This window comes from Suncus etruscus, chromosome 8 (genome assembly GCF_024139225.1).
Source record: "Suncus etruscus isolate mSunEtr1 chromosome 8, mSunEtr1.pri.cur, whole genome shotgun sequence".
Taxonomy (NCBI): Eukaryota; Metazoa; Chordata; class Mammalia; order Eulipotyphla; family Soricidae; genus Suncus; species Suncus etruscus.
The window spans coordinates 43,049,705-43,074,720 of record NC_064855.1 but is presented as its reverse complement, the minus strand read 5'-3'; the positions used below and the strand labels follow the sequence as shown (position 1 = coordinate 43,074,720).

Here is a 25,016-nt window from a genome sequence, read left to right as displayed (position 1 = left end):
TAAGGCACAATCTCTCATCATTTTCCTCACCTGATGCTGAAGACACCTTTTCCCTTTTCATCTATAGCTCAGATACTGACCCCCACCTTGCTTTCACCCATCAAGTGCCACAGTGGAAAGATGTTCTGATAAATGCTTCTTCAGGGTCTTTCCTTGTAGTGTGAACATCAAAGTATTATTACACCAATTATGTGTAATGATACATCTGTGGCTTAAAACTGAGTTAGTTACTACATAAAGGGACCATAGGGATGTATGTGGATCCCCATGGAACAAACACCTCTGTGAGCACCATCTCTATAAACAGTCAAGGATAGTCATGGATCAGCAGACCTGGCTTGTAGGCTAGAGTTGTCAGCACTCAAACTATTTTTTACTGGAGATCAGAAGGTAAAGCTCTCTCCCACATATGTACACACCTCTCCAGGGTTTAAATAAGAATAGATGAGAAAATTCCACTTTCTTAGACCTCTGCCCTATCTCCTGTTGAGACATCACCCTCCATCAGAATCATACCTTACTCTTTTATCTCCCCTGACATGGCTTCATTTCTTAGTGTCCTCTAACAGGCCTTGGACTCTGAGTGATATTAGTTGAGCTCTGATCACATGCCCTACACTATGCTAGGGCTGACCAACTGTCCACTATTATCACTGAGGGAACAGAAAGAGATGACCAGACATACAAAGCAAGGATTGTTCTCTCATAACAAAGGCTATGTCAAAGGAAGTTCTGGAAAACTTGGGAGGGAGTGGAAATATGTCATCTTTGGGGGATGGGAGGAAATGCTCAAGAAGACTTTTTGAAGGAGTTAATGCTTGGGCTAGTGAAGATTTTTTTTTGGGGGGGCCACACCTGGTGACACTCAGGGGTTATTCCTGGCTATGCACTCAGAAGTCGCTCCTGGCTTAGGGGACCATATGGGATGCCGGGGGATCAAACCGCGGTCCGTCCTAAGCTAGTGCTGGCAAGGCAGACACCTTACCTCTAGTGCCACCGCGCCGGCCCCTAGTGAAAATTTTTGAAGGGACAGAACAGCCAGGGTGCCCAGGAAAGTGTTTAGAAAGGCCACCAGCCCCTAGTGAAGATTTTTGAAGGACAGAATAGCCAGGGTGCCCAGGAAAGTGTTTAGAAAGGCCACAAGCTAAATAGCTTGAGTGTGAGATTTATGGAATGACAAAGCAATGCTTAATTCAGAATACCCGAATATTTCTCATTGAAGCACAAAAAAAATATGTCTGAGTTTGGGTGATGATAGTAGCTTTCTGAGGTCTGGGTGAGGTGGAACAAGGAAGAATATTAAATAAGCATCCCGACTTGAGGGAGCATGAGTACTGGGGATGGAGTTTAGGTCTTCCCCATGCAAAGCAAGTACTCAACTTTATATGAACATTTTCTTTGTTATTACTCCATTTTATTGCTAAAGTTACCTTCTTCACCCTTTCTTCTTTTTCCTCTTCCTCCTCCTCCTCCTGCATCTTCTTCATTTCCTCCTCCTTTTGTTTCCCCTTCTTCTCCTGTATTCCTTCTTTTAATACTTCGGCCATACTTGACAGTGTTCAGGAGCCACTCCAAGTGGTACTTAGGGGACCATGTAGATACTGGGGATCAAACACAGTTAACTTCTGTGCCAAATTATAACTCAGTCTATTTTGTTATCTCCCCAACTTTGACTAAAGCTACTTTTTTCAGTCTGAGGAGACATTAATTTTTCCATACTAGTCTCCATGCTGGCTAAGGCCCTCTGAAAAGACCTTTAGGGGGGGTACTGAGCTGGTTCTTACTGCAAAGAGCAAAAGTAGCATAGGGGTTTTGTTGGGATTTGTTTTTTTTGTTTTTTGTTTTTTTTTTTTGGGAGGGAAGGCCCACACTGAGTGATACTCAGGACTTATTTCTGGCTCTGCACATAGGTATCATTCCTGGCAGGCTTGGGGGACCATATAGGGTGCCGGCAATAGACCCAGGTCTGCCAGGTAAGGCAAGCCCCCTATCCACTTTACTACCTCTGGCCCTGAAGGATAGGTTTGACTATTCTAAAAGCCCTTTGGCTTTTGGGAACATTCTATACTTAATGGAATATTCCACAGCCAAACTAGCTGAAGTAACCAGCTTCCATAGTTACTCAGTTTGTTTTGCATCATGATAACTGATCATGACATTTCAAACATTTATCTTTCTTACTGATTTAAATCTAGGTGAGGGACTTCACTCTGTGATTACATGCATTACCATGACTAATGCTTCAATTTTCCTTTGTATAGTGTGTGCACCGGGACCTGGCAGCCAGGAATGTCCTTGTGACCCATGGGAAAGTGGCAAAGATCTGTGACTTTGGCTTGGCTCGAGACATTATGAGTGATTCTAACTATGTCATCAGGGGCAATGTAAGACCACCATTCCTTAGTTATTTTTATTTAGTGCTTTTGTTTTGTTATTGTCATGGTCCAACATCTGTATTCCCCATGAGAGCATGTTAGATTGATGAGGGTACCAAAAAACCACCTTATAGCAGTTTGCTTTCTTATGCTTAAAGTTGAGTTAAGAAGCCTTCTTTCTATCCTGAGACTAGTCAGAATAAATCAATTGCACACTTTGCTGGACACACATTTAAAAAACTTGCTTAACTTGTACTTATTTCAATTCCATTTGCTTGATTTACTCCTGAAGTATGTTTCTGGTTGTGTAAATAGGTGATTTTTCATCAAATAAAAAAACAAATGTTGTTGATATGTGGCCATATCAATTATAAAGCTATATTTTAGTAGCCATATTTAAAAAACAGGTTCTTTCATTTAAATATTGGCTACTAATGTGTCTCACCTTATGCAGGTAGCTGTAAAAAACAGGATTGAGTCTACTTGTGTCTGCGCCACTTGAGTACTTGAATCAAATTGTATCTGAACAAAAACGGATTTTTAAATTTCCATGTGAATGTACTTCCTTTTCTTAATTCCTCAGTTAGGGGCTTTTTAGGCATTCTTGTCCACATTTGTGAATAATGACAATGGGGGGAGAAAGTGACAGCACAGAAATATGATGTACAGAAATATGATGTGCTTCTAATACATAAATATAGATGTAGATATATATAGATATTGTGTATATGTAGATAGATAGATATTGATATGGACCAGCACTCGCAGTGTAAAATACACAAGAAGCTCAATTGTTTCCAAGGAAGTAAGCACACACACCTCAGGGAGTTGTTGTGAGAAGAAATCCATAAAATTAACATGAAAACATCTGTTCAAGGTAAACACCCAATAAATATTCAAAATAAAATTCAATTGTATTCTCACTAAGATCAAATAAACTTCTTTGCTGATAGCATAGTTGTGTTCCTGCCCTTGTGGCTGAAGCTGTAACTATGATGAAGTTCACATTCTCTCCCCTCGCTGCTGATGATATCTTGTGTTGGAACGTAAACTCTGTTTGAATCAATGATTATCTTAACAAGATGCATGAACCAGACAAGCCTGTTTGATTCTATCTCTTTGTCAGTGGGCTGAGTTTCTTCCCTGAGCTTTGATTTGACTTGGCAGAATCGGTGCTGTTAAGGATTCTTCAATTCAGAAAAAGAAATTCCTATAAAATGCTCTGCCAGTAACTTAACATTCCCTGGATGTTGATTCTGATCAAACTTTATACTTATCGAACACTTTAATGCTACTGGAAATTTTAGATTCCCCAGTAATCAGCCTTATGTCATTTCTGGAAATGATGACATGTGCATGCCTCACCACATTCTTGTGGCTGGAATGTCCACAAAAGTTCTTCCAAGGAATGCTTTAAAAACATATTCCCCAAATCCACTAATATCTACTTACCTGTTGGTCATTAAGTAACTTCTTTATAAAAAGTAACTGTGTTGGAACGTAGGAAGCACAAGCCTCTTTTTAAGACAATGTTTTTGTTTGTTTGTTTGTTTGTTTGTTTGTTTTTGGGTCACACTCGGCGGCGCTGAAGTTCCTCCGGGCTCTGCGCTCAGAAGTCACTCCTGGCAGGCTCTGGGGACCATATGGAATGCCCGGATTTGAACCACCATCCATCCTGGGTTGGCCGCAAGCAAGGCAGATGCCCTACCCTGTGGTATCGCTCCGGCCCCTAAGATAATGTTTTTTGTTTTGTTTTTAAAAATACTCTATTAACTTGAGGAGGGGGCTCAAAGGGTTGGAGTATATAGCTTGCATTCAGGAGTCCTGGATTTGATCCCTTACACTACAAGTGCTGGGTGTGACCAAAACATGCAAACAAACCAAAACCAAAAGCTTAAAAACTATTGCACAGTAGTTAGAACTATTAGAATTCTAACTTGAAAGTGAAATCATTGAGGATCATTATTTTCTCAAGTAAGCATTAAAAGTAACCTTAGCATGGGGCCTGAGCAATAATAGCACAGTGGTAAGGAGTTTGCCTTACACGTGGCCAACAAAGAACAGGCCCCAGTTCTAATCCCGGCATCCTATATGGTTCCCCTAGCCTGCCAGAAGCAACTTCTGAGCGTAGAGCCAGAGTAACCCCTGAGCGCCACCTGATGTGACCCCCCACCCCCAAATAAGAGAGTAGTCTTAGCACATAAATCTAACTAATGAGAGAAAACAAGTAATATTAATGCATAGAAAAGTTACCATTTGAAAAATATCTCCTCCTGGGTTTGCACAGGCCCGCCTGCCTGTAAAGTGGATGGCTCCTGAAAGCTTATTTGAAGGGATCTACACGATTAAAAGTGATGTATGGTCATATGGAATATTACTCTGGGAAATATTCTCACTTGGTAAGTTTTGAGTTTTTTAGGGGTTTCTGCACATTCCAACCCCTGCATTTTCCCTCCTCTCTTCAAGTCTTACTTCTGTTGTTGCAATGCTACTTCAGGGATCTTTGGTTGCTTGCTTTTGTTTCTGCTTTTGAGCGATGTTCAGGATGGGCAGTGTTCAGGATGTAATCCTGCTCTGTGCCCAGGGATTATTTTTGGTGGAGTTCTGGGACCATCTATGATGCTGCAGATGGAATTGGGTTTCTCTTAACCTCTATACAATCCCTAAAGTCCTCCCCTGAGTTTTTAAAATTAAAAGTTTCTAGTGAAATAGCATTATATTATAGCATAAGCTTCAGATGTGCATCATTATAAATGAATATTCATTTACACTGAAGTTAACTGATAAAAATCAGACTCAATCCTTCACCAAGCAATTGTCCCTTTTCACTTGATTTGTCTTCCTCTTCCCGCAATTCCTTATAATAACCACTGATTGATTTTAGATTTTACAAACAAGAGTTTTCAATTTTAAGCTCCCTCATTTATTTGGTTTCTGTGGATACTTTTATGAGTAAACTCTTCTTTATTTTTTTCTTTATCTGGATGATTTCACTGAATAGAATGTTCCAAGATCCAACCAATCATGTGATTGTCAATGGACATTTTATGTTTTATTTGCAGATGTCTTTGGGCCTGTTATCCTCTACCAACCAGCCTTATCCCCGCCCCATTATTTGCTTGTCTCAGTGGCAACCCTATCACTCAGCAATATCTGGTTTATGGGAGAGCTTGGTGTTGTCAATTACGTGACAGCCATGAATGAACAATAACAATTTAATGTTTTTCCAGGTGTCAATCCCTACCCTGGAATTTCAGTTGACGCAAACTTCTATAAGCTTATTCAGAGTGGATTTAAAATGGATCAGCCATTTTATGCTACAGAAGAAATGTAAGTGCAAACCGTACTGTATGTAAATCAACTACAATCAGAAAGGTGTGGTCTGTCTGGCTTCACACACTGGGGTAATGGTCAACACTATTCCTGTGAAGTTCATATGATTCCTCTTCAAAAGTAAATAAAGTGAGGGACCAGAGTGTTGTACAGGATGCAAGGCAAGAGCCCTACCTTTGGGTTCAATCTCTAGTATCCCATATGGTTCCCTGACCCTTTGGACACTGCTGGATGTGGCTCAAAAACAAACACACACCCCCCCCCAAAAGGGGAAGAAAGTAAAAGATCTTTCTTTTTTTGTTTGTTTTTGTTTTGGGGCCACACCCAGTGACGCTGAGGGGTTACTCCTGGCTAAGCGCTCAGAAATCGCTCCTGGCTTGGGGGGGCCATATGGGACGCCAGGGTATCAAACCGTGGTCCATCCTTGGCTAGCGCTGGCTACAAGAGCTACCGCTCTGCACCACCACTCCAGCCTCAAAAGATCTTTCTTTTTTTTTTTTTTTTGAATTTCTGAGCAACATTGAACCTTATTCTGATCTAAGTGATTCACTGCTTGGTTTTTATTCATTTGTTCTTAACATCCTTTTTTTGGAGGATAGGACACTTTTCAATACTCAGGGGTTAGTCCTGGCTCTGCACACAAAAATCACTACCAGTGCTGCTCAGGGGATCATCTGGGATGCTGGGAATCAGACCTGGGTCTGTGTGCAAGTAAAGTGCCAATTCATTTTACTATTTCTGAAGCCCCAACTTTTGACACCCTTGAGGGCAATAAAATGCCATCTTATGACTTCTGATCTATACCATATTTCTCCAAAGGCATTTCTGTACACTATCTAATTCTTCCTTTCTTTCTTCTTTCCCCCTTTCCTTCCTTTCTTTTTTACTTATTTTTTCTCTTCATTTTCTACTTCTCTTCATCTTCTCCTCCTCCAACAATAACAACAGCAACAGAGTGTTATTTTCTCACCATTCTGAAAGAGTCTACGCATGATTTGTTCCAGGAAGACTGATGAAAACTTATCCTTACTTCTATCCAGCTCCTTTTACCCAGTTTTGTTCCAAATATTTATTCCAAATATGTAATAGATCATAAATGATGTGTGTTTTAATGTATATTTCGGGGCCATATTTGGTGGTGCTCAGGTCTTACTTCTGCTCTGATGTGCTCTACACTCAGTAATCCCTCTTGGCAGGATTTGGGGGGATTATATAAGGTGCCTAAATTGACAAGCAAGGCAAGTGCTTTACCTACTGTACTACTGGATCCATTGTATTTTTTAAAAATTATTTCAAAGATCCTGGAGTTACATGCAGACATTAATTCAGCAGTAAGCCAAGTAAATTTTTTATCTTAGTATTATCACCATGCTTTTCCCTTGACTTATGTATAGAAAAGTAAACAGACACAGCTTTGTTTTTGTGGCCTCTGAATATATGGTTGCTATGTGAGGACTCAGCAACAGCCTGGCAAGACTGGACATGGGCAGATTGAACCTTGCCTTGGCCTGCTTAGTGGCTTACCTGCACCCATGTAGGTTTGTAGGTCACGGCAAAGTAACATAGCCCAAAATAATTATATTCATGAGGTAAACTGATCCTATAATTATAACCCAAGTTGCTAACAAGTCTTACAATGACAGGTACAGCCTAGAAATGTTTGGATTTAGGTAATTTAACGAGTGACATTAGGAAGGCCGAAGTCATTATATGCTAAGAATAAAAGACGATTCAGTAAATCTTCCCACCACTCCTGCCACCTGGAATTAAATCGTCACTTTTTTCTTTTCATCTTAAATTATTAACAGGCAAAACGTTGCAATTCATTGTGTAACTTTCCATTTGTTTTGAGATAATAGAGTGTGAAGGAATAAGAATTGGGGTAGGTCTAGGAGCACTGCTGGCCTGCCAGCTCTGCCAGAAACTTTCTACATAAAGTGAGCTGGTATGTTATCCCTGTGAATTGGAGATTTCCCCATTGCAAAACTAGCATGCTTTCAGATTTGAAATGGAGATTGTATATCTGGAAGGAGCAGAACTATTCTTATTTTGAGAAAGAATGTAGTTTCCAGGTATTAAAAAAAATGCTGGTAACATGGACTGATACTTTCCAAAGTTATTTGATATTCCTTTACATTTGATGCACTATGGCAGCAACTGTGAGTCTTCCTAGGCAAAGTGAACATTAAAATTTGCATTTACAGATCTGAGTATAGTGGACAGGGCATGTGGCCTACCTGAGTTCAATCCCTGGCATCCCATATGACGACCCCATATGTGGTCGCCCAAACCCCACCAGAAGTAATTCCTAAATTCAGAGGCAGGATTAACCCCTGAGCATCTCCAGGTGTGGCCCCAAAGTTTGAGTTTATTTGTGACTTATTTCCAAGAATTCAGAATCTAGTAGGAAATTATAACCAGGAGAGCAGAGTACTTTTGTATGTGGTTTTCTTTTTTGGGGGGGTTAGTTTTTGGTATTGGGGCCACACTCAGCAGTTCTCAGGAGTTACTCCTAACTCTTAGCTCCGGGGTCATTCCTGGAGGTGCTTGAGGGACTATATGGGATTCAAGGGATTGAACCCCTGTCAAGAACTGTAAGGAAACTGCTCTCCCTGCTGTGTTATTGCTCCACTCAAGGAGAGCTGGTTTAAAGTGATTTTGTAAGAAAGGCTTTGTTTCTTATGATCATAGTAAGCAAATTTAAAATAAAATTTTCTACTTCTGTGTAAGTACTGGGAATTGAAATACAAAGTGACAAAATCCTGTCAATTAACCTAGAACTGGTCAAACCCATTAGAAAGGCCAGTTTCTCACTATATCCTCCATACAGAAGAGATCATTTGTCCTTTCTAATCTGATGATCTGAGTTCAAAATCTAAAAGTAATAAAAATAAATATGTCAATTATTAATTATTAATGACGCTGCATTTTGTGACAAGTTGTCTGTTTTGCTTCTATGCTGGTTCCCTCAACTTGATTTTTTACCTCTTGCTTTATAGATACTTTATAATGCAGTCCTGCTGGGCTTTTGACTCAAGGAAGCGACCTTCTTTCACTCATCTGACTTCATTTTTAGGGTGTCAGTTGGCAGATGCAGAAGAAGCGGTATGTATCAGCTCCATATTTAGAATGCACTGTTAAAAAGGAAAGAATTAATATCCACTTCCTAAGAAGTAAAAATACCACTTGTCTTCCTCACCATAATTTCTCTTGATTTTTATGTGAATATTGTATGAAGGCTGGGGATGTGGCTCAGTTCTAGAGCACTGGTTTTACCTGTTGAGGTTTGGGTTTGGATTCCAACACTGCATGCTATTTGCACAAGGGAGCCCTGGGTTCAATCCCTAGCATTTCATGTTCCTTTTAACACTTCTAGGATTAGCACCCAATTCCCTCCACATCCCCAGTACACAAATAAAATTTATATGAGCTATATTTATTAATATGATCAATGGGACGTAAGTCTTGTTCTGAAGATTTTAGTTCATTTTAAAGTGTCCAGTGTAGAGGACCAGACAGCTAACTAAAATTTATCACTTGACCTTCAGAAATCACTACCTAATATTGTTGTTGTATTGTTGTTAGCTTGAGGCCCACAAGCTTACTTCTGGTTCTGCATTCAGGGATCACTCCTGGTGGGGCTCCAGGGATCTTATGGGGTGCCAAGAACTGAATCCTTGTTAGCCACATGCAAGTCAAATGTTCTACCCAAAGTTCTGTCTCCAGTCCCTTTTATTCCAGTCCTTTTGACAAAGTAAAACTTTACCCCTGACCTCCATAAATTACTTCTCTTACCTAATTTATCACAGCATTTGAGTATGGAGTCACTGCACAGCTGTGAGATAACATACTAGACCAGAAGGAGGCATGAGTCTCTAATTCTAGTCCTTCTCTTCTACCTCCTAATAATTTTTTCTGTGGTAGTGAGCCAATTAACATCTCTAAGACTGTTTCTCCTTTGTATAGGATGCTAACTGAGCCATGTTGAGTTTGGGTAATTTGGAGTACCTTGCTGATTCTTTTATCCACAAATCCTGGCATAGTTAAAGGATCATCCCTAAATGAAGTGATTAAGAATGCAAACTATGGGCCAGAGAGATAGCATGCAGGTAGGGCATTTGCCTTGCATGGAGAAGATGGTGATTCAAATCCCGGCATCCCATATGGTCCCCTGTGCCTGCCAGGAACAATTTCTGAGTGCAGAGCCAGGAGTAACACCTGAGCACTGCTGCTGGGTGTGACCCAAAAACAAACAAACAAAATGCAATCTTGAATACCCCAAACATAAGGTTCACATATATTTATTTATACTTTTCTTGTGGTGTTAGTGGTGTGGGATACTGAACACAGGGCCTCACATATGCAAGGCAAATGCTTTGACTGCTAAACTGTATCCCTTTCTTGGTTTTAGTCCTTCCTCATTTTTTCTCTCTTTGGGGAAGAGGTAAACCTGTGATGCCAGAGGTATCCATGCAGAACTGTGATAAAACATGAAGCTTCCACATTCAAAGCCCTTTAAGCCATCTCCCAGGTCTCCATCATTTATTTCTCACAATATTGATTAAGTCATTTAATCTTGGGTCTAAAATACAGAATCAACAAGTATCCTCTTTTTTGGGGGTGTTCTGGGGGGTTCTGTTTTGGAACCACATCTGGTTATACTCAGGGATTATTCCTGGATCTATGTTCAGGGATCACTCCTGGCAGGCTCAGAGGATCATATGGAGTGCCAGAGATTGAACCCGGGTCAGCTACACAAAAGGCCACTGCCCTGCCCACTGTACTATATTTGTCCCTCTCAACAAATATGCTTTTAAGGAATACTTAAGGTGATATATGTGGAAAAGCATCATATTGTGGGCACTACTAGATGTTATAAAAGTTAAGTGTGAGTCTGATTCTCTTTTTATAAATTTAAGAGTTCCATTTTCTTTTCTTTTTGTTTTTATTTTGGGTGACATATGACAATACTCCGGACTAACTTCTGGCTTTGTTTTTCAAATTTACTCCTGGTGACTTCTGGGACCATATGTGATGCCAGGATTGAACCCAGATGAATTGTGTGCAAGCCAGTGACTTAACCACTTCAATCCCAGAATTCATTTTCTTATTTCTTTTTGTTTGTTTGTTTTGGGGGGGGCCACACCCGTTGACACTCAGGGGTTACTCCTGGCTATGCGCTCAGAAATCGCTCCTGGCTTGGGGGACCATATGGGACATGGGGGATCAAGTCTAGGCTAGCGTTTCGTCCTAGGCTAGAACCTGAAAGGCAGACGCAGATGCCTTACCTTTAGCGCCACTGCTCAGGCCCCAAGAGTTCCTTTCCTTTCCTTTTTCCTTCCCTTCCCTTCCCTTTCCTTTTTCCTTCCCTTTCCTTTCCTTTCCTTTCCTTTTTCCTTTCCTTTCCTTCCCTTTTTCCTTCCCTTCCCTTCTCTTCCCTTCCCTTCTCCCTTCCCTTCTCCCTTCCCTTCCCTTCCCTTCCCTTCCCTTCCCTTCCCTTCCCTTCCCTTCCCCCTTTCCTTCCCTTCTCCCTTCCCTTCCCTTCTCCCTTCCCTTCTCCCTTCCCTTCCCTTCCCTTCCCTTCCCTTCTCCCTTCCCTTCCCCCTTCCCTTCCCTTCTCCCTTCCCTTCCCTTCTCCCTTCCCTTCTCCCTTCCCTTCCCCTTCTCCCTTCCCTTCCCTTCCCCCTTCCCTTCCCTTCTCCCTTCTCCCTTCTCCCTTCCCTTCCCTTCTCCCTTCCCTTCCCTTCTCCCTTCCCTTCCCCCTTCCCCCTTCCCTTCCCCCTTCCCCCTTCCCTTCCCTTCCCCCTTCCCTTCTCTTCTCCCTTCCCTTCCCTTCTCCCCTTCCCTTCTCCCTTCCCTTCCCCCTTCCCCCTTCCCTTCCCCCTTCCCTTCCCTTCCCCCTTCCCTTCCCCCTTCCCTTCCCCCTTCCCTTCCCCCTTCCCTCCCCTTCCCTCCCCTCCCCTTCCCTTCCCCCTTCCCTCCCCTTCCCTCCCCTCCCCTTCCCTCCCCTCCCCTTCCCCCTTCCCTCCCCTTCCCTCCCCTCCCCTCCCCTCCCCTCCCCTCCCCTCCCCTCCCTTCCCTCCCCTCCCCTCCCCTCCCCTCCCCTCCCTTCCCTCCCTCCCCTTCCCTCCCCCCCCTCCCCTTCCCTCCCCTCCCCTCCCTTCCCTTCCCTTCCCTTCCCTTTTCCTCTGCTCTCCTCCCCTCCCCTCCTCCCCTCCCCTCTCCTCTCCTCCCCTCCCCTCCCCTCCCCTCCCCTCCTCTCTCTGTTTTTGTTTTTTTGTTTTTGTTTCTGGGTCACACCGGCAGCGCTCAGGGAATACTCCTGGCTCTATGCTCATAAATCGCTCCTGTGAACCATTCACAACAGCTTCATTCTAAGCTGAAAGAAGTTTTTTTGTTTTGTTTGTTTTGTTTTTGGGCCACACCCAGTGGTGCTCAGAAATCGCTCCTGGCAGGCACGAAGGGGAGGGGGAAACCATGGGATGTGCAGATTCAACCACTGTTGGTCCTGGGTTGGCCTCTTACAGGGCAAACACCCTACCACTGTGCTATCTCTCCGGCCCTGAATGAAGAATTTTTTAAGAAAAAGAAATGAGCTGTTGGAGGAGGAAAAATATTGAGTCATTTTTTACTTGTTAAAATTTGGGTCTCATGATTTCATTGCTGTTGACTCCATGCTATAGATATTTAGTTCTGTCCCTTCTTAACACCACCAATGCACCTAAGTCCCCTTGGCCCATGTCCCCTATTATTTCACATTTGTCTCTCTCCTCTACTCAATTTTTTTACTCAATATACTCTGGGGCCAAGACTGTTCTAGAAAACCCTCATTTAAACCATTACATTCTTTCATGCAGTTATTCTAAATACCACAAATAACTGATCTTATCTTGTATGTATCCTTCTTCTGGCTTCCTTTATTTAACAAATCTACTAGTTCTATTTATGTTGCAGTAAATTGCATGGTTGCATCATTCTTTATAGTTATTTAGCATTCCATTGTATATAAGTATCACATGTATCTATTATCAAAACCTAACACTTTTTTGGTAAATTAGAAAAGCATGCCTCCAACTAGATGGGATGAGTGTACCCAAAAGAATCACTTCTAGCTGGTGCCTTGACTTCCCTCTACACCGTCTTGTCTGAGCACTGGAGGAAAAGAGTGCTCATAACCCTGGTTCCTCCTTTGTTGCCATACTATTTTCCCACATCTCTGGAGCACAGTCCTTTCTAGTCTCTTAAAAGGAAAAGAAGTCAGTTGGATGCCAGCATGCTTGAGCCATCTTTCCTCGCATGTGTCTGAATTGTTCTGCAGAAACTCTCCTGGGACTAAGCGAGGAAAATAGTCATTGTAGAACAAGTGAGTAGGGTGCCCAAAAGAAATCTAAATTACATACCTTTAGATCGAAGTAATGAATGAAGGCGTTAGAGAACCACCTACAAGGCCTCCAGCTAGTACTGAAATGGTCCAGGGTTGTCTCTTAGGCAATAGGAGGTACTTAATTTTTGTTTTGTTTTATTTTGGGGTCACACCCGGCAGCGCTCAGGGGGTTACTCCTGGCTCTATGCTCGGAAATCGCTCCTGGCAGGCTCGGGGGACAATATGGGATGCCGGGATTCAAACCACCATCCTCCTCCATGTAAGGCAAACGCCTTACCTCCATGCTATCTCTCTGGCCCAAGTACTTAAATTATTTTATTTTAACACTGTGATTTACAAATTTGTTTATTATACAGTCATTAAGTGTTCAAATGTTTTAGCTATTATATGTTCAAATTCCAATTTCTACACTATTGTGACCTTCCCTCTACTAGTGTCCCCAATTTCCCACCACCAGAGCCGGGCCAAATTTACTTCATATTATTTGTTACAACACAAAGGCAAATGAATTGTCAAAACTTAGATCAACAAGAGCCAACTTGAAGTAATGGTATTACTGAAGTCGGTGGATAAGGCTGTGGTTGGCACTTGTTGAGCCTTCTGTGTTACTTTTAGGCTCACTGAGGTTGGTAGATTTCTATGTAACTTTCCCATTAAATTTCTTGTGATACTACTGCACTAACATTACCATGAAATTTTGATGTGGCTACACAGCTGCTTGCAGCCACATGCCCCAGAATATTAAGATTTGAAACATATTTGGGGCTTGGCAATTCTATAAGGTTCAGTTGTGGAGCAGGCTGTTTCAGTTGAAGGGTGTACAGTTTAGGGAAACCTTAGCAACCTCCATTTCTGTTGGAGGGTGGAGGGTGTGGTACTGGGCTGCTGTGGCTTCACAAAGAAATAGAAATTTATCTTAGGTGCACTTTTTTTTTGGGGGGGGGCCACACCCGGTGATGCTCAGAAGTTACTCCTGGCTATGACTCAGAAATTGCTCCTGACTTAGGGGACCATATGGGATGCTGGGGATCGAACTGTGGTCCGTCCTAGGTTAGTGTGTGCAAGGCAAACGCCCTACCGCTTGCACCATTGCTCCAGCCCCTTGGGTACACTTTTTAAGGGAGTTTATTTCCAATGGGATGCTGAGTAACTTTTTAAGGGGGCTGTAAAAGTCAGAGAGAGAAATTACAGTGCACACAGTAGACCTTGCATCCAGCAGACCCAAATATAAGTCCCATCACCCCTTATGGTCTCTCAAAACCTCTAGGAATGATCCCTGAGCACAAAGCTAGGAGTAAGTGCTGAGTGATTTTCAGCGTAGCCCAAAAACCAAAAGAAAAAAAAAAAAGAAAAAGAAAGCTGTAGGTCAAATGGGAACATTGGTTTAAATTAATCAATGAAGAATTGAGAATGGGAAAACATACTTTATTTGTCTTAAAGACTCAGATCAGAGGCTGGAGTGAAAATACAGTGGGTAAGGCATTTGCCTTATATGCAGCTGACCCAGGTTCAGTATATGGGAATATTATTCACCGAGACCACCAGGATAGCCCAGGCAGAGCCAGAATCTGAGCACCATTGGTGTGGTGCCTAAACAAAAATCAACAAAATAAGACCCAGATCAAATACAGTTCCCTCTAACTTCCTAACTCTAACTTTATTAGTTAGACTTCAAATTTCTCCTATGTATTCCCATAATACTTAATATCTAACTTTATTACAGCTCCAATGATACTCAAATTGTGTGTGACAACTTTGCCTTATGGATTTGTCTTTCTCAGCACTAGACTGAATTCATAAATGTGAGGGTGATTAGTTTTTCATTCTCATAGCAGCTGATATGATATAATCATCCTGTAATTAGGAGACAGTAGTCAGTAATCACATGAGTGAGCTCAGCATGGGAAGTAGATTAGAAAGCTGAAGCACTAGTGTTTACACTAGAGGGTAGGGTGCTTGCCTCACAATCAATCAACCTGGGCTTGATCTCTGGCATCCTATACCCCTCCAGAAGTGGTCTGGTCCCCCTATCCCCAAGGAATAATTTCTGAGTGCAGAACCAAAGTAAACGCTGAGCAGTAACAGGTATCACCCACAAAATTCAAAAAGAAGAGGAAAACATTATAGAAACACATGTGCTTTTTCACTCAATTTCTAGAATTAAAGAAATTAGTGTATAGAAGTTATAATATATTATGTATAATATATAGAAGGTATAATATATAATTTATAACTATATATGGAAGGAGGGTGAAGAGGATGAAGAAAAATGAGTTTAGGAAAGCTTTAGCAAAATTTTCAATGTGTGGGGTTGAAGAGATAGTACAACAGGTAAGGTTCTTGAATGCAGCCAATTTTGCTTTGACCCTCAGAGACCAATATGACACCCCCAAACACTGCCCAGAGTGATTTCTGATCACAGTTAGGAGTAACTAACAGTTTCACCAGATGTGGCCCCAAAACAAACCACAAAAATGCAAAAGTTCAAAGAGTCATAAGAGAGTGCAGGGGTTAAGGCACTTGCCTTGCACATAGATGAGCCAGATTCAACCCACGGCACCACATATGGACCCCCAAGTACCCCCAAAGGTTACCTTGTAGCACAGAAGCTTCTGAGCACTGCCAGGTATGGCCCAAACCCCAGCCCCCAAATTCAAAACTCCAGATAAAAAATGCATATATTGAGGCTGGAGCAGTGGTGCAAGTGGTAAGGCGTGTCTGCCTTGCCCATGCAAGCCTAGGAAAGACTGTGGTTAGATCCCCCTGGTCCCCCAAGTCAGAGAGCGTAGCCAGGAGTGACTCCTGAGTATCACTGGGTGTGGCCCCCCCCCCAAAAAAAACAAAAAAAGCAAATATCAGTTAGAATTCATACAGAACAAAAAAAGAGTTAATACAAGGTAGGGGTTGATGGGGAAAAAGACAGGCATAGTGTACTCTTTTTTTTTTAATTATAAGCACTTTATTGGTGGAATTTTTATATAAAGTATTCTTGGCATCATATTAACATTGTTATGTTGCTCCTTTAATTTTTTTTCTAAGTTTTTATTACAATGAGGCATTAGGTCTATAATACTGTAATGATAGATTTCATAAATATTCCTTTTTGGTACTATGATTTATAATACTGTGTGTGTGTGTGTGTGTGTGTGTGTGTGTGTGTGTGTGTGTGTGTGTGTGTGTGTGTGTGGTTTTTGAGTCACACCCGGCAGTGCTCAGGGGTTATTCCTGGCTCCAGGCTCAAAAATTGCTCCTGGCAGGCACGGGGGACCATATGGGACGCCGGGATTTGAACTGATGACCTTCTGCATGAAAGGCAAATGCCTTACCTCCATGCTATCTCTCTGGTCCCGATTTATAATACTTTTAACTTAGGATTTTTATGTATAAAACCAATGTATTTCTGCCTCCACCATTGCCATTTCTCCCACATCAAATTCCCTTCTCTCCCATTCTTTTTTTTCCTGTTCATGTAATTTATTGCATTAAAAAGCAAAGACACAATCATTAAATTATGTATGTAAAAATAAATTAACTCTCAAATTCTAATTCTATAGAAATAGAAATAGAGGATTTCTTTTTTTTTTTTTATTTTATCCCAATGTTTATAGTCCTGAATCTGGAAAGCCAAGTTTAACATACAAACAAATATATAATTAAAACATCTACTGAAAACTGCATGTATAATAAACAAGATGTATAATTTGCACATAGGCCAGTTTTGCTTAAAATAATTAATTCATATGACCATTTGGGATTAATAAAAATCTGTTTATAATGTATATATATTTCAAATCTGTGACTGTTACACATGAAATTGTGACAGTTAATTAACATAAAATAACATATTTATGTAGAATTTAAAATGGGTTTGACAAATGTCTGAACGCCAGATGTTAAAATTTAAGACATTAACTTCTAATGCAGTTATATTTGTAAAAATTGTTATATCAGGGCGCACCACCGCCCGTCTCACCCGGCGCGCGGGGGAGGTGTGCAAAAGCGCACGTGTTAGGACCCGAAAGATGGTGAACTATGCCTGGACAGGGCGAAGCCAGAGGAAACTCTGGTGGAGGTCCGTAGTGGTCCAGACGTGCAAATCGGTCGTCCGACCTGGGTATAGGGGCGAAAGACTAATCGAACCATCTAGTAGCTGGTTCCCTCCGAAGTTTCCCAAAAAAAAAAAAAATTGTTATATCACCAATAAAGCTGCTACAAACCAGTGAAATATCTGCATTAGTTATAGATCAAATATGCTTTAATTAATTTTAAGCTAATATTTTTACTTTTTCTTTATCTCCTGGTGTAATTGGGTCATGCCCAGTATGCTCAGGGTTTACTCCTGACTCTGTGGTCAGTGATCACTTTTGTTGGTACTCTGGGTTACAATCTGGGTTAAATCATGTAAAAAATAATATGATTAGCTATGTACTATTTCTCTATCTCTAAATTTCACTTGTTAATGATAGATAGAAATAAAATATAAATGTTCAATTTTAGTATGAAAATATTCCTACGTTAAAAATCTCTCCTGTCAGCAACTTCTGAGCACATAGCCAGGAGTAACCCTTGAGCATTACCGGGTGTGGCCCAAAAACCAAAAAAAAAAAAAAAAAATCTCTCTTGTCAGCTTTCATCACAATGTCTACTTACAAATTACATTCTAGTAAGTAGAGTTTTTAGACATAGTTTTAGACTCAAAGGGAATATATTTCAGTAAATCTTCTGAGATGAAATGTAGTGTACTCTTTTTTAAGAAAGGGGACTAGGGCCAGAGTGATAGCACAGCAGTAGGGTATTTGCCTTGCATGTGGCTGACTCAGGACAGACCTGGGTTTGATCTCCGGTATCCCATATGGTTCCCCAAGCCAAGAGTAATTTCTGAGAGTATATCCAGGAGTAACCCCTGAGTATCACCAGGTGTGATCCCCCAAAAATAGAAAGAGGACTGTGGGGCTGGAAATACAGCACAGTAGTAGTGCATTTGCCTTGTACGCAGTCGACCCAGGACAGTTCGTGGTTCAAATCCCAGCATCCCATATGGTCCCCCCAGACCTGCCAGGAGCGATTTCTGAATGCAGAACCAGGAGTAACTCCTGAGCACTGCCGGGTGTGACCCAAAACAAACAAACAAAAAAAGAAAAGAAAAGAAAGGAGACTGAACATACTTATCTTTTTGTTCCTATCAGCCCTATCGTATAATTTAGAATCTTTTGTTTTTAAAAGAAGTAAGACCAGCCCAGTAAAATGATAGTTCTGAAAACCCAACTAGTATCAGCCATGTATAGCCATATATATATATATATATATATATATATATATATATATATATATATAATCTCTAATAAGAGCTTTAGAGAGGAACTATTGAGGATGTTCTTTGAAAAAATAAACAAGATAAATAAATGATTAGCAAAATTCACAAAGAAAGAGAGAGTCCTAGTAAGCCAAATCAGAAATGGCAGGGGTTATGTCACAACAGAGACTACAGAAATTCAAAGGATAATCAGGAATCAATTTGAGAATTTTTATGCCACAAAATAAGAGAACCTAGAAGAAATGGATAATCTTTTTTTATCATGGATGGCTACTGCATCATGTGAAATGCTTTCTCTGTAACTATTGATATGATCATATGCTTTTTTTAAAAAATATGGTTATTATGCCAATTGCCATAACTACATCTCCAGAAAGAAACATACTTGGTCATTATGTATGACTTTTTTTTTTTAATGAAATGTTGGATTCTATTTGCTAGTATTTGTTCATCAAAGATAGTGGCCTATAATTCTCTTACAATATACACCACCAGTGCACATTTCCTTCCACCAATGTCCACCCAGTTTCCTTCCCTACCACCTCACCCCCACAACTGACTCTTGGGACATTTAATTTTTTGTTTGTTTGTTTGTTTTTTGTTTTTGGGCCACACCCGGCGGTGCTCAGGGGTTACTCCTGGCTGTCTGCTCAGAAACAGCTCCTGGCAGGCACGGGGGACCATATGGGACACCAGGATTCGAACCAACCACCTTAGGTCCTGGATCGGCTGCTTGCAAGGCAAACGCCGCTGTGCTATCTCTCCGGGCCCCGACATTTAATTTTTTTATCTCTTCCTTCCCCACTTTAACACTGTAGTTTGCACTTCATCCCCTTTCAGCACCCTCTATCTGCTTTTGGTACGAGGGTGATTTTAGCTTCATAGAAATTGTTTGGGGGTATTTCTGTTTCTTCAGTTTCCTAAAAGAACCTGAAAAGGATTGACAGTAGGTCTTTTTAAAGCACTAGTAAGTCCATCTGGACCTAAGGTTTTGCTTTCCGGGAAGCATTTTGATTACCATTTCAGTTTCCTCAATCATGATAGGCCTGTTCAGGTATTCCAGATCATTTTTGTTCAATCTTGAGAGATTGTAGGAGTCCAAGAGAGAGAAAAAAAATGCCACAAAAACATGCAGAGGGGAGGGGGGAGGGAAGAATAGTGGGTAGAAGGGAAAGGGGACATTACTGTCAGGAAATGTGCATTGGTGAATGGTAGTTGTACATTGTATGACTGAAATTAAATCCTGAACAACTTTGCTACTGTATATCTCATAGTGATTAAATTAAAGAATTTATCTTATTAAAAAATAAATAAAGGGGGGCTGAAGCAGTGTGGCAAGCAGAAGGTGTTTGCCTTGTATATGGTTGATCCAGGACAGACCTTGATCCCCAGGGCATCCCATATGGTCACCAGGTGTGGCCCCAAAAGCAAAATAATAAATAAATAAATAAATAAATAAATAAATAAATAAAGAGGCCAGAGCAATGGCGCAGCTGTAGGGTGGTTGCCGTGTAAGCGGCTGACCTAGAACAGATGGCAGTCCCATCCCCTGGCGTCCCATATGGTCCCCCAAGCCAGGAGTAATTCCTGAGTGTCACTGGGTGTGGACCCAAAAACCCAATAAATAAATAAAGGAAGAAGGAAGAAGAAAAAGAGGAGGAGGGAAGGAAGAAAAGGAGGAGAAGGAAGGAAGCAAGGAAGTAGGAAACAAGGAAGGAAGGAAGGCTGGAGAACTAGAAGTTGTACAATGGCCTTAATTGCAACCAATCCAACTTTGATCTTCAGCACCCAAAAATCAGCCAGAAGTGATGCCTGAGTACAGAGCCAGGAGACCTGAGCACTGTCACATGTGCCTCTAAGAGGAGAAGTTCAAGGAGGAGGAAGAGCAATTTCAGGTTTGATACCAGGCATATGGTTTCCAAGCACTTTCAGGAGAGATACCTTAGCACAGTCAAGAGTAAGCCACATGCATCTCCACGAGTGATCCCTGCATACAGAGCCAGGAGAAAATCATAAGCACAATCATATATGACCCGCCCCCCCCCCAAAGTCAAGACCAGATTTTCTTTTAAAAGCAAAAGATTTTTGTGGTAGATACAGTGGAATATCCCCGAGATAATGGTAACAGCTAAATTGGGAGCAAAAAGGAAAAACCCACAACAAGGGTTCTTGAAAAACAAAAACTGAGATGTGTGTTCTAAAGAAGAGAAAGAGATCTGGTGGTTTTGCAGAAGTTCTCCATAGAAGAGGTCATAGGGTTAAACCAATATCAGGTCAGGACAAGTGTTCAAGAGGCAAGTCTGACACTGCTAAGACAGAAAGATAAAACTTAGGAGCTTGGGCCCGGAGAGATAGCACAGTGGCGTTTGCCTTGCAAGCAGCCGATCCAGGACCAAAGGTGGTTGGTTCAAATCCCGGTGTCCCATATGGTCCCCCGTGCCTGCCAGGAGCTATTTCTGAGCAGACAGCCAGGAGTAACCCCTGAGCAACGCTGGGTGTGGCCCAAAAACCAAAAAAAAAAAAAAAAAAAAAAAAAAAAAAAAAAAAAAAAAAAAAAAAAAAAACTTAGGAGCTTGGGTCCAGAACAGAAGGAACATGATCAGTTCATCAAAATAGAAAGAGAGAAAGAAGAAAAGGCAAAATGACAGGAAATAAGCCTATTTTAGGAAGAGAAATTTAAAAAAAAGATTGGTTATTGTTCAGACCACATTCACTAACTTTAAAACTGGAAAATGGGAATTCACTCACAACAAATTAAAACAAATACGTGGTGCAGAAATGGAAAAACTCACATCTCAGTCACCCCTGCTTAAGAGAATACCCAAACAACTGCTCACTTGAACTCTTTGCATATGTTAATTTTAGGCTCCATCCACAACAATACATGATCCATTATAAACCAAGGGGAGGGCCAGAGGGATAGCACAGCAGATAGGGCATTTGCCTTGCACACAGCTGACCCATATTTGATCCCCAGCATCCCAGAAGTTCCCTGGAGTCTTCCAATAGTAATTCCTGAGTGCAGAGTCAGAAATAACCATAGAGCATTGCCAGGCGTGCCCCCTCCCCCAAAAAAGATCCAAGGGGAATGACTCCCAAGCACTGAAAGAAGAGCAAAACTATTAAAATCATGTGTCTCACTTGTTTAGGATCACTGAAAGAAAATGGAATCATTGGGAAATAGTACAGTAGGCAGGATTGCACAAAGTCGACCCAGATTCAAATTCCCTATACCCGATATGATCCCTTGAGCCCATCAGAACTGATTTCTGAGTGCAGAGCCATGTGTAATCCCTGAGCATTCCTGGGTGTGGCCCCAAAACAAACAAACAAACAAACAAAAATAATGGCAGCACATGTTAAAAGAAATGACAGGGGACTGGAGCAGTGACGCAAGAGGTAAGGCATTTGCCTTGCATGAGCTAACCTAGAATGAACATCGGTCCAATCTCCCGGCATTCCATATGTTCCCCCAAGCCAGTAGCTATTTCTGAGCGCATAACCAGGAGTAACCCCTGAGCGTCCCTGGGTGTGGCCCAAAAAGCAAAAAAAAAAAAAAAAAAAAAAAAAATGACAGGGATGGTTGAAACTCTGAACTTATTAACCCCAATTTATACTTGCATTATCTGTGGAGATGGCTGCCTCTGATGAGTTTAACTTTTTCCTATATTCTTATCTGTAATCATCTATGTGAATGTTTATTAACTTGATCATTAAAAAAGGTAAAGCAGTTTTCATTTTGAAAAAATAAGTAAAGTTCAAGTGAACACTAGAATCAAGGTGCTCATATAAATTGCAGAATAAATAACTCTACTTTTCTCTTTTATAATTTTTCTGTTTGAATTGAACAATAGAAACAATGTAATAAAGCATCAGACAAAGGGCTGGAAAGATAGTATAGTGAGTAATACAGTGCTTTGCATACAGCTGACTTGAGTTATGTCCCCAGTACCCCCATAGGATTTTCTAAGCCCTGACAAGAAAGATCACTCAGCAGAGTCATGCGTATTTTAAGTATTACTGAGTGACATCTCCCATATAAAAGAGCCACAGAATTCAATGAGATGAATGCAGACTTTTCATGCAGGAGCCCCAGTTTTGATCCCTGGAACCATATAATTCTCCAATTGCTCCAGGATTTACTCCCTCCAGCAAGCACCAAGCTAGAAGTACTCCTGACTACCTATGGGTATCAACCCCAAACAAACGAAAAGAAACATAATGAAATAAAATATTTGAATTTATCTCTTCAATAACAGATGGACCAGAATTGCTTTGCCAATTAATATGTACAATAGAGGGCTGGAGATATAGCTCAGTGGTTGAACACTTGCCTTTCATGTGGGAGGCCCTAAATTTAAACCTGGGTATACACTCTTCACTCTCCCCCCTGCATAATTTTTCTTTATACTGTCACTTTATAAAAATAGATGATGGGGGGCCAGAGTGGTGGCATAAGTGGTGGGATGTTTGCCTTGCATGTGGCTAACCTAGGATGAACTGTGGTTTGATGCCCCCACATAATTTCTCTTTATACTGTCACATTATAAAAATAGATGATAGGGGACCAGAGCGGTGGCATAAGTGGTGGGATGTTTGCCTTGCGTGTGGCTAACCAAAGACAGACTGTAGTTTGATCCCCCTGCATCCCATAGGGTCCCCCAAGCCAGGAGCTATTTCTGAGTGCATTTCCAGGAGTAACCCCTGAGCATCACCGAGTGTGACCTAAAAACAAAAACAAAAAATAGATGATGGGTCTGGAAAGATAATACAGTGGGTGAGGTCCTTACCTTGCATGCAGCATATGCATTTTTGATCCTCAGTACCCAATATCATCTCATGAGCCCTGCCAGGAGTGAGTCCTGAGCACAGCCTGATGTGACTAAAAAATGTTTGTTTGTTTTTGTTTTTTTTCAAATAGGTGATCCCTGGCACCCCATGTTGTCCACTGAGCCTGCCAGGAGTGATGCCTGAGTGTAGAGCCAGGAATAAGCCCTCAGAACTGCCATGTGTAGCCCTCAAACAAACTAAATTGCTGTTTGTCAAGTCATAAATCTGGGGCTGAAGTAATATGACAGTGGATAGGGCATTTGCCTTGCATGCAACTAACCTGGTTTTAATTTCTGGCACCCCATATGGTCCCCCAAGTTCTGCCAGGAGTGATCCTTGAGTGAAGAGCCAGAAATAAGCCCTAATTACCATTGGGTATGGTCCCCCAAAACAAAATAAAAGAAAAATTAGTTGATAATGTGCAGTACAGACACATGCAGGCCAATCTTCATGTGATGTATTTTTCCCAATGTCCAGATGTACGAGAGCATGGATGGCCGTGTTTCTGAGCGTTCTTCCATCTACCAAAACAGGAGGCCTTTCAGCAGAGAAGTGGATTCAGGACTACCCTCCCCCCAGGCTCATGCTGAAGATTCATAAAAAACAATATAGTCTTAAGGACTTCATCTGCCCCCACCCTTCCCAATACCTAAACCAGCTGTAGATTTACCAAAACAAGATTAATTTCATCAAAGAAAATTTATTCTCAACTGCTGCTTTGCTGGACTTTTCTCTAGAAGCTCTCGATATTTACTCTTGTTTTCAAAGGAATTTTTGTAAAAATCAAATTATCCTTTGCACAAAGCAGGAAGAGCTGATAATGAACTTCACTGGAGCATCATCTGCCACCATCCAAAGGCTTTCTCAGGCGGGTTTGAGTGGAAATTGTGTCTCAAAGTCTAGTATATTCTTGTAAATACTTGAGAAACAAAAGCATTTTGCTAAGGAGAAGCAAATATGATTTTTTAAATCTAAGTTTTAAAATAATTGTACCTTTTTCAGCTATTTAGTGATATATTTTATGAATGAAAATAAAATTTCTACTCTAGAAATGTTAGCGATTCAGTTGTTGATATTTGCATGCTCAAAAGGAAGATTGCTCTACAACTGAGCTCTGCCTGGGCTGCCTCTGTAGATTTGTAAAAAGTAATTTTATTGGAAGTAATATTGGTTTATAATATTAGAAGTCTTTCAGGTGTTCATCATAATACATCAATCTATAGACTCATTCAGTTCACCACTGAACTCTATTTGTTTCCTTCACTAGAGTACTAGAGTTGGGGCTCTGATCCTATCTACTAATTTTCTTTGCTACTGATGGGCTGAAGCCATAGATACATCGCAGCTGACCCCAGTTTGATCCTCAGTATCACATATGGTTTCCTAAGCCTACCAGGGAATGATTCCTGATTGCAGAACCAGGAATAACTCCCTGAGCACTGTGGAGAGCCCCAAAACATAGACAGCCACCTGTTTTTAGGCTTCTCCTCTTTCTTTCTTTCTTTCTTTCTATCTTTCTTTCTTTCTTTCTTTCTTTCTTTCTTTCTTTCTTTCTTTCTTTCTTTCTTTCTTTCTTTCTTTCTTTCTTTCTTTCTTTCTTTCTTTCTTTCTTTCTTTCTTTCTTTCTTTTCTTTCTTTCTTTCTTTCTTTCTTCTTTCTTTCTTTCCTTCCTTCCTTCCTTCCTTCCTCCTTCCTTCCTTCCTTCCTTCCTTCCTTCCTTCCTTCCTTCCTACCCTTCCTTCCTTTTTCCTTCCTTCTTTCTTTTCTTTCTTTCTTTCTT

At 41.1% G+C, this 25,016-nt stretch overlaps 1 protein-coding gene across 1 annotated transcript in view; it reads left to right on the top strand.

Annotated features, from left to right (window-relative positions):
* Positions 1 to 24,288, top strand: part of FLT3 (fms related receptor tyrosine kinase 3) — a 141,895-nt gene extending 117,607 nt beyond the window's left edge. The window contains exons 20-24 of the mRNA XM_049778220.1: positions 2,262 to 2,384; positions 4,663 to 4,774; positions 5,606 to 5,705; positions 8,708 to 8,813; positions 23,714 to 24,288. Of these exons, the coding sequence (XP_049634177.1) occupies positions 2,262 to 2,384; positions 4,663 to 4,774; positions 5,606 to 5,705; positions 8,708 to 8,813; positions 23,714 to 23,836 (564 nt within the window). The 3' untranslated portion in view covers positions 23,837 to 24,288. The remainder of the gene's footprint in view (positions 1 to 2,261; positions 2,385 to 4,662; positions 4,775 to 5,605; positions 5,706 to 8,707; positions 8,814 to 23,713) is intronic.
* The last annotated feature ends 728 nt before the right edge of the window (positions 24,289 to 25,016 follow it).